We start from the raw sequence: 21,123 nt of genomic DNA, 5'->3' as shown, positions 1-21,123 counted from the left end.
ATGAGAGTAAATATAATATACAAAACAAAACACTTCTACAGACATACGGAGACACGGAGCAGTGGACAAAAGAAAGTTAAAACCCAAGTAAAAAAACAGGAACACAAGTGACATATGTATCGTTTCGTCATAACTTTAAATGAGAAAAAGAAAAAATAAACAAATTTAAATAAATCAAACCTTCTTTATATATTGAAGCAGCGATGCGAACCAAAACCACTGAAAGAAACTTAATCCAAACACACAGGATGCAAACGCAATTAGGTAATTGCATACATTGCTACCTTTGGTAATCCAAAGCTCAGCGAGCGAAAGAACGAAATTTACATTTACTCTTGTAGAATTAGATAGCAACAAGCGTCTACAACAGAAATAGAAACAAAACGAAAACAATGATGATAAACTTTCCGTCGCGCCATTGTTTGTGTTTCGAAAAGAAGAAATCAAGAGAAGCAATACACGAAATACTTTATCGAATGTTCTGCTAGACAAATTCGACAAATGTAAGCTTTGAGTATTTTTTGTACACATAACTTCAATCTTTCCATTGACTACAATAAGCGTAGAGCCTCAGAGGAACTAACTAGAGCGTGAAGATATTAAGGCATGCAGTTCAAGGCATGCAGGTCAAGCCAATGCAGTTCAATAGGCGAATGATTTTTTTTGGTACGTATGACCAAAGGTTTGTAATGTTAAATCGAATAATAATTCTACCAAAGCAAACAGCAAAGCAAAACATTCGACCTCGATTTGATAGAAAATGAGTTAAATTGCAACAAATAAGTGAAGTAACTGCGCATGTCTGTTTTTATGTTTTCTTCGCATCGACGGTTATATTCAGTCAGCTGGTAGCTGTCAATGTTTAGGACTCTCTTGAGCAAATTTGCTTCTAAACGCAGTGTTCTGGAGATGTCGGAAGCCATCACGGCGAATCTAGCCTAAAACAAGGCGTACGGAGCCCGGTGTTGCATGGTCATGCTTCGTTTCTCACTCTACCGGTTGGTCGTAGTGTTGTGTGTTGTGATCATCAGCTACACAATCATCCATTGGTGGCAGCTAAAGCTTGACCAGAAATCAGTCGGTCATCCCTTCCAACACACCTGCAACAAGACCGAAATGTACCGCCACGAACTGGAACGACTATTCGAAAGGGTACACCGATTACTGGTGCAGCACGGCCTCACGCACTTTCTCTGCTACGGTTCACTCTGGGGTCAGATACGCATGGCAAGGATGCTGCCGTGGCGAGAGAAAGCCGAGTTCTGCATTTTAAACGACGAGCTGCTGCGGCACGAGGAAGCCCGTTTCATGCGCAACTTCCACTCAAACGAGCTCCGAATACACTACCTGCACTCCGAAGGCATTTATAGGATTTTTGCAAATGAGCCTACTTCCCGCCATTACAGTGTTCCTCCTTTTGTCGAACTGATTGTTTTTCAACTCGATGACACGGTAGGACGGTACAAAGTTTCAATAGCACGCCCATACGAAAACAGCGATAGTTGATGTACCGATTATTCTTTTGCTTCAGCAAGGAATGTACAAGCGCATTGGATGGAAACGACGAATCCTGCCGCCACAATGTGATTGGACACCATCACTAGACTGTTTCCCCGTTAACCTGCTGCAGGGCTCATTACCGAGTCGGCCGCTCGGCAATTCATTGTACACCGTGCCTATGGGTGGAATCGAACTGCAAAAGTACCATTATCCCGAAAACTGGTGGAAGGATGTGAACGTACGTAACTGCAATCTTAACTATCCCTAGACTTAAAAAGAAATTTACTGCCCTCTGTCCGTGCTGATAGGAAGATGTGCTAAACATGGTTTGAAATTTGTTTTGTTATTTTTCGAAGATGTTATAAGTAACCGATTTCCAGCTTCAGTCATTCATGTTGGAGCGAGAAGGCAAAACTGACCTGATTTCCTGGGAGATGTAATTCGAAGCATCAATGAATGGTCAACAGTTGTACTGAAACAAAATGATAACTATATGCTATCCGATGTTCAACCTTTCACTTTTTCTACGGTTCCATTACATTTGACAGAGGACCTTTATCTTCATATGATTATGGCAGTAATAGACATGTGAAGATTTAACAAATTTCCCAAAATAAAACTCATTGTAGGCTCATTTTTATGTTATTCAACTGTTTCATCGCATATACAGGTGTCGAAATAGGTTTTATTTTTTTCGTCCATGTCGGTTTCTAGCACTGTATTTGCTGTGAGAGCACGGTTGTGTGTGTTCTGCTATTGCCAGTAGATTTTTTTTTATTTCGAGTGATGCTGGGCAAACTTCCTACTTCCTGTTTTTTTTACTTGAACAAACTTTCCGAAAATAAAAAGCGTGCGCATGGAAGATAAATAAATTTCTCAATTTCAACATTCAATTCATGCTTGATGGACTTTTACATACATTTTCAAGGCATGCCATGATCGTGCTTGTGTGCTGAACTGTGGGCTTATGTGTGGTTAATTGACGCCAGCCAAATGTGTCAACGAACAACATAACCATAACCGGTGGTGTTCGCCGAGCACAAAGCATTGATTCATATAACCCAGAGGTCGGCCTGCTTTCTACTTAGTCGAATAATTGACTTAGCCAGACGAAAACAAAGCATTCATCAAAGGACGTTCTTGACAAAATATGGTTTACGAGCCCTGATCATGTTGCCCTGACGACGGACCGCAAATACGAGCAACAGGAAATCAATAACAAATAAGTATGAAGTATATTTTTGACAAGATTTATTTGCCACGCTGCTTTTCGAAATGCAGACAAAAACGCTAACTTGAAACCGAAACCTTTCGACATCATCCCAATTTCATAGGAATCATGTTTGTGCCTTGAAATAAAATTTTCAAAATTGCTGTTTAAAATATTCTGTACAGGCGTCCGATGACGTGCAACAGTAACGCAGGACACTCGCACTCATTGCCAATGCTTGCCGCAAATTTGGAAATCCTATTTCTACTGCCCTATCAGATGGGGCCATCGATGCGTTTGCTTAGTGTTGCTCCATACAATTCACGTGCCATGCACGACCACAGACCATGTCTTCTAGACATCGGTCCGTTTTACTAGAGAGAATCACTGAGAACGGGAAAATTCCCCAGAACCGCTCTAAACACTATCAATGGCCGCAAATAATTTGGCATCGGCACTAAGCACCACATGGCGCGAAACACACGCCACAAATGGCAGCGGGCAACACATCTACACAGCGTTCCACACAGCAGCTACCTGTTGGGAGTCTTTCTATATTCTGAATCAGCATGTATGTTGTTTTTCGAACCGACTTCCACCACCTCTCACTAGTACTCTCTCGTGTTTCTTTGCAACTGTTTTCTCCGCTGTGCAGTGCAGCCATAGACGGCGAGGCTGGTGACGGGGAGAAAGTATAAACTTAACAAAACTCTGTACTCAGCAAATGGTGCATAGATGCTGCGACTGACTGACTGTCCACGAACAGATACCTTTGCTTGAAATTCCACCAAAGTCTTTACATATGGCGCATCGCGTCCCCAAAGCTATTTCTCTCTGATGAACTGCGCCTCGCTGTCGCTCAATGTTTGCATTGTTGTCTAACACGCTAAACCAACAATATTATAAACTTAGTAATGTCGATGACATCCGCGGTGGAACGCTCCGAGCGGACCCGATCCTGGACCTGCACAATCTCCCTCAACTACCACGTCCACACCACTTCGCAACTTAGTTCGTTCGCCGTACATCGGTAAGGTGATTCGTATCGTTCGAGTGCATCGTGTTGTAGCTCATCGCACCGTAAATGCCGGCTCCCGATAGGGCCGGCAGTTCTGGACCACCTCGCGGAATCAATCCACCACTGCTAACACCACTTCCTGCTGCTGGTTTAGTGTCGACCGCCGACAAATTACCGCTACCTTCCCGCTCGGAGCGAATCAGCAAACTGGCACTCCCAATGCCACTGCAGCCTCCAGGCGACGCTTCTGCACTCACAGACGTAGCCGCCGGAATCATCATGTACCGCAGTTCGGTGATCGTGGCCGCCTTGCTTGACGCATCCTCTGAAAGTAGCGGTTCCGTTGCTAACGCTCGGGTGGTTCCTGCTGGTGTCACGACGCCACAACCGGACGGTTGCTTCTTGGTCCGTGAAAGCATATACTTGAAAAATTCGTAAGTCGACCAACAAATGGCGGTGGCTGGCATCTGATAGAGCACCCGTGCCTGCATCCCTTTGAAGAAACCCATCGGTCCGGCCGTGGCGTAGATTTTCTTCCCAGCTTCCAACAACCCGCGCGTCTTCCCGGCACCATCCTCCTGTGTGTTCAGTAACGTCTTGCACACGTCGAGCGGTGTGGTAAGGGCGGAAGCGGCCGCTCCAGCCACTCCGCCGGCGACCATATGCACCGGGGGGTTGTAGTTATTGTCTTTGTTGAGCAGTTTCTGGAAGAATTCATACGTCGGGAACTGGATCGCCGAGTAGGGTATGTTCATAACGAGCTGCGTCGAGTAGGAGCGATAGAATGCACGGAAGCCCTCCGTCCGGTACACCTGACTGGCACAGTGCAAGATTGACCTGTACGGTGAATTGTACATCTGTAGCCGCTGCTTTACCACGTCGGCCGGATTTGAGACAGCATCGTGTACGAGAGTAGCTGCAGCCGCCGAAAGCATATAGTTGACGTGATCGCGATCGGACACGGTGGCGATCAGCTCCTTCGAGCATTCGTACGCTCCGAAGTAAAGTGCGTGCGCCGGGCCCGCACCGGCCACGACCGCCATCACACCGCGGAACGGTCGTAGCGGACCCTCGGTCCGCACCATGTCACGCAGTGTTGACATGATCGTGTCATGTGCCCTCATGTGTGTGAGCGATTGCATGCGCGTCTTGACGGAGTCGAGCGGATACATGACACAATGCTCCATTATACCGGCAATCGCACCGGCAGTCATGATGGCCGTCACGCTCGTCGTCGGTAGCTGCTCATATTCGTCCGAATTCATGACATACGCCGTGCCACGAAAATCGTGTGATGTGTGTGTGTGAGTGATGAGGGGTCGCAAACGAGGACAAAGGATACGTGATTGGCCGCACACGAAAAACGCTGTTCACTCCTCCACCCTCTCTCCGGATGCTAAGTTCCAAACGCACTCGGTACTCCGAAAGGCGTGTTGACCATACGGCAGCAAGAACTCAAGAACCCTCTTTCGGAGTTCTAGAACATTTCTCCTTCGTCAAGCAGTACTGCACGCTACCTAAAAAAAACCATATAAAAAAACGTACACATAAGCAAAGACATACAAATGAATAGCTCGATCCGAAAGTAGAAGGTTAGATAAACAATACAAATTTTCATTAAATGTACAAAAACTAGAATTCGTGACCCATTTCGTGGAATAAAGCGTTCTGAAGTTTCACTAGACCAAAGGTGCACTATAGCGATATTTCGGTCGTTGGTCTCCGCTTTCAACTGAGCTTATTCAATTTCCTTCCTGTAACACATCGTTCAATAAGTCCCGAGACTACCATAGAAATGGCGCTAATAATGCCATTCATATACCAGGGTTCGGAAGTACCAACCTTCAGATGAGGTGTGTCAAAATTTGATGTAATTCGAAGCATAACCAAGAAAGCTATAGTGGTTAAAGTGACGCTACTTTTGCAATCCTGAAAAAATGGACCAAAACAAGTTTCGTGTGTTGATAAAACATTGTTTTCAAATGGGGAAAAAACACTGTTCAAGCTCAGCAATGGCTTGAAAAATGTTATCCGTACTCTACTTCGTCGAAACCAACAATTTTTCGGAGGTATGCTGACTTCTATGCGGTCGTGCTGATAAAAATGATGCGGAACGTTCGGGTCGGCCAAATGAGGCAGTAACTCCCGAAAACATCAAGCAAGTATTGAAAATCGTGATGGGTGACCGCAAAATGAAAGTGCACGAGATAGCTAAGATGATGAACAATCAACTGGTAGTGCATTTACTATTTTGTACCAAAAATTGGATATGAAAAAGGTTTTTTTCAAATGGGTGCCGCGTTTGTGCACATTGGAACAAAAGCCACCATGGCACAATTTAATCAAAACGATGACCAAATTCAACGAATTAGGCTTCCAACTGCTTCCTCATCCTCCGTATTCGCCGGATCTGGCCCCCAGCGACTACTGGCTCTTTACGGATATCAAAAAGATGCTCCAGGGAAAAAGATATGGCTCGAATGAGGAGGTGATCGCTGAGGGTCATTTTGAGACAAAAAACAAATCGTGCTACAAACATGGAATTAAAAAAATAGAGAAGTGTGGAATGGTTGTATTACACTTTAAGAAGAGTATGTTGATGAATAATAAAGAATTTTGCCGATAAAATGTTGTTTTCATAGTTAGTCTCGGGACTTATTGAACGATGTGTTAGTCGCTATCTTTTGCTACATCCAACAAGATGGTCATTTCGAACGTGCCTTCTTCTCGGCCATCAACTTCGTACGTACACCCTGCAAGATAAGAAGCAGCTGATTGCCAAATGCGGTTTCCATTTCGTACGCGAAAGTTATTGCCCTTCGATTGCACAAAACCAAAGACCAAATCCTCTTCTCTTCTCCACCGTATCTGACCCACCGAGGTCAAGTGATAACTTAATTGCAACGTTGATAATTACGTTGCCCCGCTCATAGTGCCAAGAAGCAGAAACGGCAGTGCAAAGTGCATACGGTTGCTTTGATTTGAATTTCCTAATTCGGTAGAATATTGCTCTTGCGCTCACGGAGGACACTTTCGCAACGATCGCCTCGCAACACATAATGTTTCATCGTACGTTTGAGATGGATTTCTTTTATCAAACTGATGGCTTTAACGACAAAAGAAACACCGTTTTTTTCATCGCTCGCAAGTAAACCGCATATTATGCTGGTAGCGCCTTTTGCGCGATAAGTTATCGAGTCAAAAAAAGCAATTGAAAAACAACTGTAAATAAGGTCTACAAGATGCTTACACTACAATCAGTACAATCACAATCACAATGTTCACAATTCCATTGTTTGTTCTCAATGCACAAGACGAGCTTCGATAACAATTAACATATCCATCAATGATGTGTTTTTTGTTGAGAACGTTTAACCGGCGTAATTATTCTCCCTCTGCTGGTCGCAACGAACGATATTAAGACGCACTGTCGATGGATTCGGAAGAGGAACTGAGGCGATTGCAGTGCCCGCCGGTGATCAACTTGTGAATTGCTACCAACTGTATGCTAGTTATCTGCTTCACTCAGACATGTTACTCAGAGAACACGGCACCACACACAGCCATGATTGGAGAACGAAACGCCGGCGACGCTCATACAGACGCAACAATCCTTGTGGCTGCTTTGCCCTTTTTTTTTTTTGAACTGATAAGCCTCCATTCCAGATGAAGCTTCCTCACCGTTTCTCCATTTTCAATGGATAATGAGGGCAACACAATAGTGTATAAAACCGGAACGACTCACCGTAGCCGCGAGCGACCTTGGCGAGTTAGGGGTGTCGGAATACCAAACTAGTAGAATAAAACGTATGTTCCACTGACACCGAGAAACTAGTAACCTATTCAGTTGTTATGACACTTTCTTAACAGGTTTATGAACCTGTAGCAGCTTTTTCTGTAACTCACATCCTCACCAATTATCTATTTAAAAGTTGTTCCGTTTTCGGGCTTTCTTTGTAAGCAATGCATCGTTGTAACATTTAAAAGCCATAAAAAGCCATAAAAATCCTCTAAAACAATCTGTATAGGGAAGCTCAATTTGTTGATTGTTACTATCTCAATCCTCGCGTGGTCACGCAAAAGCATATCTATTTGCCCGTGAATCGATCGGGATGGTGAGAAACTGCACGCACAATTCATCGCTGACACGAAATTGACAAAACGGTGTTTGTCAGTTACTCGGGAATTCGGGGATTAGGGCAGGATGTTAGCCACTTTCCTTTAAAGCCTTAAAATTGAATAATGCAGCAATTGATAAGAGTTATTTACTTTTTCCGAATTAAGAAGAAACGAAAGAGGGGAAAATGAAGATAAAATACATCAGGTATGGTGCAAGCTATACGTTTACACATTTTAAGATGCAGAGACAAAATGCACTCTCATCTTCAGGTACCATCACGGTAACCGTAGTGCTTGAACCACTTTTGGTTAAAGCTATTTTTTTGCAAACAAATCGACATGTCACGAAGAATCGACGACTATTTTGTACATTATATTTTGTGCAATGGAAATCAAATTATATCGAATTGATGAATTGCAATTCGAATTGAATCGAATTGCAAGATTTACAAAAAATCACAGAATGACCATGGCCTGACCATGTGGTAACCTGAACCATGATGAAACGAATAAACATCAGGAGACTAAATTCCAATTTGTGTGTTGAATTTTGTTGTTCCACAAAATTTCGGTTTCCTTTCCGGGAACACCTGAACGATCCAAAAGATCGGTTCAGCAACCATTCGGTGTGCTGTTATTCTGTTCTGTGATGGTGATGAATGAAAAACGTTATTCCTCATACAAGCGTTTTACAAAACGTGTACATTACGCTAGTGTATCTGCGGTTACGATGGTCTAGGCACGTACACCGACGACGCAAGATCGCGTACATGCTAGAGCGAGGATGGCTTTATATGTGGGGAATATTCGTCACTAGTGATCTTTTGCACGGATTCGATACTCTTTTTGTGTGACGTACAGCATCATAGAGCAAAACTGTCATGTATGAGTGGCATAATAATTTACAATGAATGAACGTTTTAAACGCCGCAAGCGACCGTATGGTGTATTGAAACGTGTTCAACTCGATCTCATTAACTACGACGGTTAAGTAACAACGTCGATCGTATAGGCACCAGCAAGTTAACGAGCCATACTCACTAGAGGTTAATGCAATTTTGATAGACTGGATAGCGAATATACTGGTCAGTGCAGCATTGTTTAAAGAATCTGTTAAAGTGCCACGAACGCTGCTCTCAACAATAGCGTCGCCATTGGTGGTGAGTATCAGAAAGCTGAAATTAAATGAATTTGTGCCTAGAATGTAATGTGTCCACAGGAAATGCCGAAAATGATTAGTAAGAAAGTAAATCATTTTTTTCCAATAATAAAGAAAACCTAAAAATACGTCGTAGATTCCATTTGGTGCCACAACATTAACAACGACCAACGCAACTACAGTGACTGAAAGTTGCGTAAGTCATCCTCGACCGGTGGGTCACATGCAAAGAAGATTCGTGAAAGCTGGCAATTCCTATTCTGTGTACTTTTCCACTACGTGAATTACATCGGAAAAAAGATAGATACATTTTTTTTTTGTCGAGTTTTGTAGCAACATCCTGGGCGTACAAATACCTATCCAGCATCAAATTAAACTCAACTTATACACAAAGCGCAGCGGGAATAAAATCTACAAACTTTACATTTCGCTGGCTACGGATTAACCAATGTGTCTTTGCAGCTTACGACTTTCTATAAGTAAGAATCCTATGCTAGCATCTTTAGCACCTTTTTAACTATTTAAAACACATCATTTGGCAACATTGTATTTGTTAACATTTTCGCAGGAACTTTCAATTCATTCAACAAGTCATGCAAAGTGTGAAGTATTAATTTCGACATATGCAAAAATGTATCTTTCTTGTAACTCCAACCAGTACCCCTTACTGTGTTACTGATGCATTGAAAAAGGCCACAAGTACTACTAATCTAAGGTCGTGTTAAAAATAAAACCAAAACACGCACACCACACCAATGACCTTAACGGAACCCGCAAAAATCAATAAAACGTCGTACCGGCTTCTAGACCCAAAATCGTTAGCCATTTTGTTCACGTATACTACAGACCAGAAAGGTAACCACTGAGAAAGGTATTGACTCGATACGAGGCAAAGTCAAGCTAGGACAAATCAAAGCACGATGAAAAAGATCAACAGTAACATAAACGAAAAAAAGACAGCAATAGAAAATATAATAAAGATACCAATTGTTTGATTCGTTTTATGTACCCAATACAGTAATTCGACAATGAATTAAATTAATGTGTAGACTATCACCTTTTGAACAATTTTGAACGTATGAGCTGTATTGATAGTAATGGTTTACAGTAATTTTTCAATAACATTACTACCACTGCGGTGGATATCGCACGCAGCGTGACTATCGAAAAGATGGTGGAAGTGGGACTGCTGCGAAACGATAACGTTATCTGTCGAACGATTAGTCAAACTTATAATTCGACACGCACAATAATATGACGTTACAGGTGCGTGAACAAGCCACGCCACGTTGACTTTAAATAAAACCAAAATATATAAAAAGTTTCAACTCACCACCCTATCAGCGTGTTGTATGCTTTGTGTAGGTAATTTCGTTCCTGGCAATCTTTAATGATGTTGTGATTATGATGCTTAGGAACGTCCTTATTCACCAGTAATAAATCGGCCATTCAGTGATTGTAGTGCAAATAATACGACAAATTTTTTAAGCTTCACATCCAGTTCAAATTACAACCACCAGCCAAAATACTAAAAAGAAAAATACAAATGAAAGTCAAGTACGAGAGTAAAACTGTTATCAAGTTTTTCATTGCTATACAGCTTCTTCCGAAATAGGTTGCAATAACAAAGTGCTCAGAACATCTTTACAGCTAAAAAAAAGGTGTCAGAGTACAACACATCTATATATATAAAAGAGTACCGCGCTATTTTCTGTTTACTTATAACTCAAGAACGGCTGAACCGATTTGGCTGAAAATTGGTGTGGAGGTAGCTTAGATCCAAGGGCACCAGATAGGATACTTTTTATAATCCGATCGCGTCACAATGAAGCCACAATACGCACAATGTGTTTTTCTCCCCCCCCCCCCCTCCCCTTTCCCCATCCAAATAAGGTCGACGCGATCTCTCCCGCTGAGGCGGCATCGACAAACGATAGACAGAGAGCGAAACAGCAAGCAATTGTCTCTCTCTTGCGTATGCTTACACTCTCTCTCGCAAACGCCGAATAGTTTGGCAAATTGTCAGCCAGTGAGAGAGTCTCCAGTTATATTCTCGCGATCCGCCACTGTGAGCAATTGTTTAGCGACAAAGGCGGATCTCCTTTCTCATATCTCCTTTCATCCTTCGCGTCGTAAAAAAATTAACGTGCGTGGAGATAATATTGAATACTTCATTTTAAACACTTGCTTTTTCGGGAAATAATTTTAATCGTAGGGAAGCATTCCCCAGTAAGTATTTACTTAAAAATAGTGAAATTGTACCGTACCGTGTTTTGTTTGGGGAAAAATGTGAAGATTCGTGTCAATTCCAGCAATGATCTTCAGGTGAATAAGGAGATACCAGCTAACAATTAGGAATGCCAGCGCCAAATCGTGAACTGAATGACGTATATAATCGAGATGTTTGGCGCATGTTGCGAGATGTTTTGGACGGGCAATGACTTTACTGTCCTGAAATTTCCGCCAAACACTGCCAGTAATTCCAAGATCAGCTGACGAAATGAAGTGCTTCTCTTCTTATTGGACAACGACCGTTGAACGGTTTTAGCCTGCACCAACCAGCGACAACGTTAATCTCTGATACTCTTTCTAAACGTTCGTTTTTACGGGCCGGGTTGTTAGTCCCGCGCCAACCCCCTGGAACGCCGGAATCAGGAATCGAACCCATGGCCAGCTGCGATACAGGGACGAGCGTTACCGACTGCTCCTATCACCGGGGGCCCATTGCCTCTGGGGCGAAACAGAGTTCGCCGGGCCTGCTAGTTATTTAATAAAAGAATAACTCTATTCGTATGAAACGAAATCAAAACTCTCACATATGCTGTTTGTACCAATGGAAACCCCAAGTATTTGCACAAACTAAACGACAAAGGACAGTTAATAATGTTTCGATGTTTAGGATTGCTAAAAAGTAAGGATTGCAATCCACAAATTGAAAAAGAAGAACAAATTCTTATGTCTAATATAAGACATGAAGTTTACAAGTACATATTATTTGAAGATATGAACAAACCTGAATATGCACTTGGTACTCCAAAGCAGACCTATTTTCATGTCGAAAAGCGATAACATCTACTCAAATAATGACATCATAAATCTGTTTGTAAAAGTTTGCGTGGTAAGATACCGAACACATTACGAGTTGCAAAGGAAAGATACATATTGCTCTTCCGAAGACACAGTCGAGTAGTTGAAGGTGCTGGTGAAGTACGAAAGATAACAACTGACATATTTATGAATACTTTTAGTCATTGTCTGATAAAAATATGCCTCTGTATAGAAATAATATTAGATGCTTCTTCATGAGAAACTAATAAAAATTGTGTAAACTCTAACAAAGAAGAAAAAATTGAATGTTTTATTGCTAACCAACTAGATCAGCTAGATTCAACTAAATTTCATGTTGGTCAACGTAAATAGCAATGGCACAATTCGACATCGGACTTCCTCTTCATTTAATTCAATGTATGTTCTTTCTGGATCCATAATCGAGAACCGGTTTGCTAATAATTTCCTCCCTATTCTTCCATATTTTTCTTTTCCACTTCTAAAGAACTTGTTTCAATTCAGCCTTTTGGTTACCTCAATTTGGGAATAAATGGACTCAAAACAGTGTGCTGTTCCTTGCGAAGCTACAGCGGTTCAAAAATCGAATGCAATAGTCATGAAACCAGTCGAAATTATCACTCTCGTTTCAGTTATGCTCTTGATCGATTCTTATTTCTCGGAGGTCTGATCTGAGGCTCTACAGTAGCCTTTGGTAGGCCAGCGTCACAAAAACGAGCTCAGGGTCAACGGGCAAGCATGCAAGCTTATACTCTGCTAAGCATTCGTTCCCCCGGAACTACTTTCATTGGCATTGAAAGGAAAATGTTTGATAGCAATATTGATTACTGTGTAGGATGGAACACCTTCAGCAAAAACGGCAGTTCATAAATGTTGCATACAACGGCACACTTTGTTTTTTACTTAATTCTATCGATTACCCATTACTACGGCGAACTGTTTCGAGTCACTACGTTGAACGGTTCAAACACTAAGAACTCAGGACGAACTACCTAGTGAAACGCCTACTTTGAAGTGAAATTTAACAAATTTGATCACGAATTAAGTAAAGGTTAGGGTCACCAGCAAAATGGACAAATGAATGTTGTCAAAACCAAACAGGCTGCTATGATCGCTGATATCAATTGCCATCGTTTGTTGTCCGTTTTGTTTACTTTTGTAAAAAAACGAATTAACATGGCAGGAGATTCTATGGTGTTTCTTCGCGGTGGCCCGTATCTACGATTCCACAAGTAAACGAATCCAATTGGTTTCGGCACGAAGTGAAACTGTAGTTATTGCCGACTGCTTAGTCACTCGCCTGACTTTGCGTAATCACCGTTGATACGACAGTTTGAATCGCCACCGTTTCGCCGTATCACGAGGAATGTTTAACTCAGTGTAGGATGTGTTTTAGTATGGTATGCGTACGTTCGACTGTTTTTCCGTACATTTCAATAACGCTCCGGCGACATGCGGTAAAAGGTCAATGTTGAGTTCCATTGGCTTGTGGTTAATTAGATTCTGCGTTCCATCTACCAATCCACAAGAATCGTAACCGGAATGGGCAATTCACTCGGGGGTCAATTTAAATTTGTCTTGTCTTGTTTTACATGTGATGCAACGAAAGTGCACACTGCACACGAGAATTTGTTGTTGGTCTACGATGTTGCGCAATTTTTGACAGCTGCTCCGGCCGCGGAGGAACACAGGTTGTTTTGAAGCAGAAAATTCAGCCAGCTTTCCTTGATGTGTGCTGGCTGAAAACGAGTGCTGAACGCACAATCGATCCACTGAACGGTAGTGGATCATTAAAAATAAACGCTTACAATTCACTGCTCATAGCACGGCAGTTGCTTCGTTGGCATGCAAACATAAGTAAGGCAGCGACCGCAAGAGTGAAGCATGTGAAACATTTGCTCTGCCGCCGCTAGAAACGGCAATCGGCAACATTCTCTTATTACAGCTTTTGCATAATCGACTGTGCGCTAGTAGATCGCTGTTTGGCGATGGCTGCGACGAATGTCGCAACGTGAACGTGCTTGCGACACTCTCTACGTAGGCAAGAACAAGGGATCACTATTTTTCAACAGGCCGTTCACTTTCTTATGCTCAATTCAACACTCTAAGCGAAAAAATAACACTGTACATTAGTTACCGTGGCTAAACGACGACTTCACTTACGTACGTCGGGTACGCACGATAAGAAAATTTTAACGTAAAAACCCAACACATCCCGCGGGGAGAGACGATGACACGTTACGGGGACGCCAAAATTGGAAGAGGTCTTTCATACCGATTGTTAACATTGACTTGACTTGTGTCTTCCACTGGAGCACCACGAGTAATCGTCTCGTGGATATTATTTCCCTTCCAATCCTCTTTGATGGACGACATGTTTTTTTACGATGGTTTCATTGACGTTTTCCTGAGTCCGACTTCCACAAAGTACCAATGGAGGCCGACGGGGATGAATTTCTATGCACTCCCTACAATAAAAAAACAACGAACACTCCTTCCGGCGCAAAAGGAGTTGCAAATTCCAACGTTACCTGACGATCTCGGTTGCTCGGTTGGTTTCGTGACGAGAACTACAAATCAGCGATTCCGCTTCGTAAACCTTTTGCACTTCCGGCAGAGCGCGGAGCTCGCATGCTCGAGGTTTGCCACCAATTGGCCACAATACACCGTTGCAAGCAGTGCCCGGTTCTTTCTCTCCAAGAAATGTTATGTTATCACGTAATATAGTGTTTTATCCAAGCTGTCAGAAGAGAATATTCATTCGCGAGCTCGCGCACCAGCAACCATTGAACGACTGAACGAAACTGAACTGAACGAATTGAACGAAATCGGAACGACAGAGCAAGCAACTTTCAAAACAAAACATTTACGCTGTCAAAATGGGTTTTGCCGATTTTGCCGCAAGCTTTGGATTTGCAGTAAGAACATTTCAAGCATTTTAGTTTGGTGCCTTAAACAAATAAATGTTTTCATTGTTTGAAAATCATCAATTCCATGGCTAAACCGTTAATTATTTTGACAGTTCATCTTCCGAGCTCAAGGTGCTTAGAAGAACGGTTGAGCTTCAGAGCAACACAAAATAACGATTATAGGAAAAATATTCGCATAAATACGGCCACAAGTCTACGGATTACGGTGTCGACGAAGCGTAGAGTGTAAACACCACAATTAAAGCGCACGAAAATTATGTTGCTATCCTTTTGAAATAATCTATTTTTCCTCAGAATCGTTCGCAGCATGGTCGGAATACTGCTTAGAAGTTTCACCGGGTTCTTGTCAGTCAATCTGGAATTGCAAGCAAAGAACGTAAACAGCACCAAATCGAAAAAGGCGGTGCTCAAGTGTGAATGTTTTCCCAATAAATAAACTTAAATTTATTGTTTACTTCGCTGCACTTCGTTAAGGAATCATGTCGTTTAACTTTGGCAACACTTCTGCCCTCGGATCAACGAGCACACCAGCAAAACGTAAGTCGAACGAAGTCCTTCCGAACGGAACGAAACCCGCAGTGCTATGCTACGGATATACTTTTATTAGACCGAAAAAAATATTCTGTAGCTTGTACATCGTAGTTCATCGTACCACAAAAGCTATTCTAATTATTATTGGTAGCAAAGCATATGACACTCCACAAAAAACCGTTCAATAACCGCTCAGCGTAACAACGTTTGGCCAGGATTGTCTTCAACGCTCGCGGGTGCTGTTGTCGCTGATGTGGCCTCGCGTTCCTTAGAACCATGGCGCGAATACCGGCGCGTCGTTCTATGCGCACTACTTCGACGACGAGTGGTCTCTATCGACGTGTCCGGATTGTCGATGCTCTGGAAGCCCTTCCTGCAGAAAGATCATCGATCACAGATTGTCTTTTTTGTTACGAAAACATCGTTCGCTATCGTACCTTTTGTAGCACATGTATCCAAAGATAGCCAGCACAACAATGATAAACACGGAAGTAATTGTTACAGTGATGTAGATATAGAACATTTGTATCTTATCCGAGAGCATATCCGAACCGGAACTGGATTTACTCTGCCACATATCGGACACTGCAAAGAACATAACAAAATAAGTTGAACGAACGAAAGTAAACTTACAGGGGCTCTACTCCATTCTGCTTACCAATGTAGTTGCCATTTTCGTCAGTAACGACCGATTCAGTCGCCATAGTGGTGGTGGTCGTAGTCGTGACAGAACCAGTAGTGCTAGTTTGGTAATATATTGCTGGCGACCGGGTTGGAGGACCTGGGAATATGATCTGTCCTTTGTCACTGAGGAAACGATGTCCGGATTTGATGTACATGTTACATTCAACGATATCGCACCAAAGGCGGCTAGCTTCACTGTTCGCACAGCAAAATAGTAAAGCTTCTGAAATGCAACTGTTTTGAGTTTCTAACCTTGTGAATTGAACTAATGCTTAGGGATGAAACTATACACTTTGTGCAGAAAATCTAACCTTGCTTTTGAGATTCCGACAAAGAGCTGTGAGCAAGTGAAACTTATTAGGGAGCAGCAAACCTAATACGAATTGTTTCCGCTAGCTAACACTATCACCGACTAAAAAGGACAAATCTGCTTACCACTGCGAGAACAGAGCACACTTCCCGTATTGAAGCCGTGACCCAGTGTTTTCCTTGAGCATGTATGTTCAAAGTACCGTACGCATGTTCCACATCATACAGATAGGTACAATCCAATTAGCGGCATACTGCGGTCGTCCGTCCATAGTCCACCATGCAGTCGATTGGCCAACAATGGGAGTGTTGAGAGTTCCCGTGCCTATGCCTTTTTAATTTTTTTATGGAAGTTAAAAAGCATTCGTTAATACAATACAGTCCTGTAAAAGATTGGTCAGAAAGTTTTCTTCGGAGCCATAAGTTTTAGGTTTATGACTTCACTTCACCCTGAATAAGGGCGTATTGTTGCAGACTTGCTGATTAGCATCGTTTTCTGCAGCCAGTAGCGAGTAATTACTTATTACGACCGCTACAATGGATGGACTTCGGAAATTAAGACGATTATCTGTTCGCAAAAAGCTTTCACAGCAAACTAACACTCGCCTTAGCTCCAATTCACATAAAACTATTGATTGGCCGATATTGTCGCAACGGTCACGAACCCGTACAACGTATCAATTGGATACATGTTCTCTTTCAATTGAAACTTTAGTGAATTGTAATAAAACTTCAAAAGCCTTCCCTCACAGTATTTGCACAAAGCGCGTCGGAAGCACATGCCAGGGACGCATGACCACCACAGATTGCGCATAGTGGTGCACGTGTTGTCCACCACCATCTATAGTTTTGTTTCTCTGTTTCTCAGCAAATGCATTCGGAAGTTTCTCATTTGGTGCCCAAGCGTCAACACCTGCGTTCGGTGCGGCCAACACTGGCGCCGTTCCGACTTTTGGTGCGACAACAGGCGTTTCCGCTTTCGGTTCTACCACCACTTCAGCGTTCGGAGCACCAGCAAGCACGTCTACTTTCGGGTTCGGAACGAATGCGGGACCGATGGCTACTCCTGCTTTCGGTGGTTTTGGGGCCACTACTGCAACCAGTACCAGTGCTCCGGCCTTTGGAGGTTTCACTACTGTACAACCGTTCGGTAGTACTTCTATCGCTACTTCTTCGGCACCATCATTCTTCGGTGGCCTTGGCACTACGCAGCCCACCGGTACGGCCGCTTTCGGTGGATTCGGATCGGGAACTACCTTCGGCGGTGGTCAAACGAGCTTTGGACAGCCAACAGGAGGCTTAACCTTTGGTCAACCATCATTCGGCCAGCAGCAGCAGCAGCAGCAACAGCAACTACAACAGTTTCAAGCTCTCTCACCCGAGCAAGCATTCATTGAGTCCGTTTTCAATGTATCCATTTTTGGTGATGAACGAGACACGGTCCTGGCCAAGTGGAACTACCTACAGGCAATGCTTGGGACGGGCAAATCGTTCTACTCGCAACAAGCCGCTCCGGTGGAGATTACGCCATCAAATTTTCTGTGCCGGTTCAAGACGATGAGCTACAGTAAGCTACCCGGGAAGGAGAACAAGTTTGGGCTCGTGGGGCTGACGATCAACAAAACGGCGGCTCAGATGAAGTATGTAAAATGGTGAGGGAAATAACCGACACGACTGATAAGCTTCCTTTTGGTTCCATTGTCCATACAGAGAACAACAGCAACAGTTCATTGTGAGCATGAATCAGATTTTCGGCAACAAACCGAATGTCATCATCACGGTGGACAGCATGAAGCCAATTAGCGATGCCAAGGTGCAGTTGGTCATGTACATTGAAGAGAAATCGACCATTTCGAATGAAACAAAACGTGTTCTCGCAACGGAGGTCGCCGCTTACCTTAACCAGCCGATGCCGAAACAACAGTTAACATCACTAGGTATCGAATCTGTTGTACCGCTGGTACTGCCCGAAGATGATCAGCTGAAAGAGTATCTAGACAATCCGCCCAAAGGCATCGATCCGCGCATGTGGGAGCAAGCGAAGATCGACAACCCCGATTCGAAGCGGTTTATCCCGGTACCGATGATTGGCTTTCAGGATGTATGTTTTGATTTGTGTTGTGGGTTGTTTAGAAGCTTAAAATAATGTAACATTTTTCATCACAGCTCAAATGGCGCATCAAGTGTCAAGAAACGGAAACAGAAATTCATGCAGCTTATTTGGCTAAAGTTGAGAAGGAAATCGGGGACTTGAAGCAGCGGCACATAAACACAACGGCCAAAATTGCCGAACATCGGCGCAATTTCACCGAACTTAGCCATCGAATTCTACGGATCATTGTGAAACAGGAAAGCACTAGGAAATTGGGGCTATCGTTATCACCCGAAGAAGAAGCAATCCGTTCAAAGCTCGAAAATATGCACGCACTCGTCTCGACACCAACCCAGTTCCGCGGCCGTCTGAGCGAACTGCTTTCGCAAATGCGAATGCAACGTAACCAATGGGCTCACGGGAACTTCACCAATGAGTACACGCTCGACAAGGAAGCCTCCCACGAAATGCAGTCGTTCTTGACAATGCAGCAAAAGGCAGTGGCGTTCCTCATAGATACTATTAATCGAGACATGAAGACACTGAAAGTTATCACCGATGGCATGACGCATCTGGTGCAGGGTTAGGAAGGAGTTCTAAGACATTCCTTTTTTTGTTCCTGCCGATTGTCGTTATGTCGAAAAGCTCGGATAAAAGTAATGCCGAAGGAAATTATTGAAGGAATAATAAAAAAAATGTTCTTATGTCATCCAAACACTCGACTTGACCTTCCTGACGTGCCTTTATTTAATCAGCCGCACTACAATAAAATCAGTTGTATTCGGTTTTGGTAAACATTTTAGTTTACTTTTATGTCTAAACCCAACTGTTGCACTTACGAGGATTACAGATTTGGACTCGTATCTTCACGCTTTTCATTAAAAATTCGATTGGATATATTTTTGAATGTTGCTTTTTTATCTTAAAAGAACTGTGAGAGAAGATATGAAAAAGCTCATCCAAGAATGATATTATTATACGGCTGGCTGTCGACAATGGGATGTCCAGGCATCGTGTATCGCGGCGAAACGTAGTATGTAGTCCTCTCCATAGCCACAAAACGATTCTGCGGCCAACCATACATTCCTGTTAATATAAAAATTCAGTTTCTATGTAAAAATGCCCGTTGTTAAGACGTTGTTAATTTGTGTATGTTCCATTTCAATGCGGTTTTCACTAATAGAAAAGGTTTATAGGTCCCTCGTGTTTACTGGTATTAAAGATGGTTCCTGGAAAATGTATGTAATGCTTTTATGCTGTATGTTATCATTCAAAAACATTAAAATATTTCTTGTTTGTAGAACTTTCTTGAATTGGAAATACTCTGTCTACGAAAATGAATCAAAAAGCATGAATCGCAGGGTATTCCAATTTTCACTTTCTCTCATATAACCATCTCCGAATTAAGAATTCACTAAATACCTGAGCTCAATGGTGGCACTTTCGGTATGTAGCTGCTGACTGTTTTTTCCGGAGACGGTATTCCTTTTCGGCAACGTTTGCTATCAGCGCCCGAATGATTCACCACTTCGTCGTCCTCGTCGTCGGTCTTTTCGTAGGTGTTTTTCGGTTTTTGCAAACACTTTAGAGCGTGGGTGTTGGTACGTTTCCGGCCACAGCGACACGTATCGAGCAGCGTCTTGAACATCTGACGCGAAACGAAAAACGATTCTCCGTGTCCGTCGTACTCGCGGAGATTAACATTCCGATTGTGGGCCAACTGCATATCCCGCAGTTTCTGATTATTATGCTTCAAATCGTAAAACTCGGTTGTTTCCGGTTGCGTGATATAGCCCCATTTTTTTCGATACTCTCGACGACCCTTGCTCTCCAATTCGATTTGTTCTCGACTATTTTAATAGGGAAAAATAAAGAAACATTAAAACCTTCGCTTTCCACTAAGGCGTGTGGCTTACATTTTACCATCTCGTACGATTGGTTCTAAGGGGGGATGAAGTATGCGCAACTCTCGACGCACGGGCTCGGTCATAGCGCTCTCTTCAAAATGGTTTCAACTTCTTCGCTGTTCAAATACGACTGAACCGCTGGTGAACTGTGTGTTATTCGTTTAGAGAGTTCACGATCATCCAAACAAAACTCATTATACCATAGTAACAGGCCAGCAGTTAAGTATTGACCTTCCTGTTACGGGTTGTCATGGTTAAATGCAGTGACCAAAGTGGACAGTGAGGGGAATTTCCCATGGTTCTCATGGGCCCTACCCTCAAAAAATTCTCTTTGGAACCGATGCTGAAGCTTCCCCTCAGTGTGCTCCGCTGTCCCTATTGAGCCGGGCAGACACCGGGAACCGGGCACTGTATCAGGGAAGCTGGTAAACCACTTGACATGCAACTACTCGTGGAAAAATCGACTGGCATTTGGTCGTTGTCCTCCAGCGACAGCAGTGGATGGTGCGCAGGCGTTCTTTCTACTTACTCAAGGCATCAAAATAGTCTCTAAAGTAATTAAAATAATAAAAATATCTAACAGTACAGTACTAAAATG

At 43.0% G+C, this 21,123-nt stretch overlaps 5 protein-coding genes across 8 annotated transcripts; 2 read left to right on the top strand and 3 right to left on the bottom strand.

The window, feature by feature from the left end:
* Positions 1-949: 949 nt before the first annotated feature.
* On the top strand, positions 950-1,865 carry LOC128268797 (uncharacterized). Its single transcript, XM_053006018.1, has 2 exons — positions 950-1,452; positions 1,532-1,865. The coding sequence occupies exons 1-2, from the start codon at positions 970-972 to the stop codon at positions 1,766-1,768; spliced, it is 720 nt and encodes a 239-aa protein (XP_052861978.1). The 5' UTR covers positions 950-969; the 3' UTR covers positions 1,769-1,865.
* A 275-nt stretch (positions 1,866-2,140) lies between these two features.
* LOC128268796 (mitoferrin) lies at positions 2,141-5,234 on the bottom strand. The gene has a single exon (XM_053006017.1). The coding sequence runs from the start codon at positions 4,991-4,993 to the stop codon at positions 3,719-3,721; it is 1,275 nt and encodes a 424-aa protein (XP_052861977.1). The 5' UTR covers positions 4,994-5,234; the 3' UTR covers positions 2,141-3,718.
* Positions 5,235-15,399: 10,165 nt separating this feature from the next.
* On the top strand, positions 15,400-19,324 carry LOC128277065 (probable nucleoporin Nup54). Its single transcript, XM_053015517.1, has 4 exons — positions 15,400-15,539; positions 17,395-18,166; positions 18,237-18,627; positions 18,693-19,324. Exons 1-4 carry the CDS (start codon positions 15,482-15,484, stop codon positions 19,203-19,205), a joined length of 1,734 nt encoding a protein of 577 aa, XP_052871477.1. The 5' UTR covers positions 15,400-15,481; the 3' UTR covers positions 19,206-19,324.
* Positions 15,621-16,782, bottom strand: LOC128277077 (uncharacterized). Of its 4 annotated transcripts, none has more exons than XM_053015528.1 (4): positions 16,653-16,782; positions 16,192-16,340; positions 15,971-16,118; positions 15,621-15,906 (listed from the first exon to the last, which is right to left on the bottom strand). In XM_053015528.1, exons 1-4 carry the CDS (start codon positions 16,712-16,714, stop codon positions 15,726-15,728), a joined length of 540 nt encoding a protein of 179 aa, XP_052871488.1. In that variant the 5' UTR covers positions 16,715-16,782; the 3' UTR covers positions 15,621-15,725. The 4 variants fall into 4 exon arrangements, with proteins under 4 accessions (XP_052871488.1, XP_052871496.1, XP_052871502.1 ...); XM_053015536.1 differs by lacking the exon at positions 16,653-16,782 and adding an exon at positions 16,529-16,648 and having other exon boundaries at positions 16,192-16,440; XM_053015542.1 differs by lacking the exon at positions 16,653-16,782 and adding an exon at positions 16,529-16,625 and having other exon boundaries at positions 16,192-16,451.
* A 249-nt stretch (positions 19,325-19,573) lies between the features above and the next one.
* On the bottom strand, positions 19,574-20,608 carry LOC128268236 (uncharacterized). The gene is made up of 3 exons (XM_053005275.1): positions 20,535-20,608; positions 20,041-20,468; positions 19,574-19,704 (listed from the first exon to the last, which is right to left on the bottom strand). The coding sequence occupies exons 1-3, from the start codon at positions 20,606-20,608 to the stop codon at positions 19,574-19,576; spliced, it is 633 nt and encodes a 210-aa protein (XP_052861235.1).
* Positions 20,609-21,123: the final 515 nt, after the last annotated feature.

This window comes from Anopheles cruzii, chromosome 2 (genome assembly GCF_943734635.1).
Source record: "Anopheles cruzii chromosome 2, idAnoCruzAS_RS32_06, whole genome shotgun sequence".
Lineage (NCBI taxonomy): Eukaryota > Metazoa > Arthropoda > Insecta > Diptera > Culicidae > Anopheles > Anopheles cruzii.
This window is presented reverse-complemented; position numbering and strand designations above follow the sequence as displayed.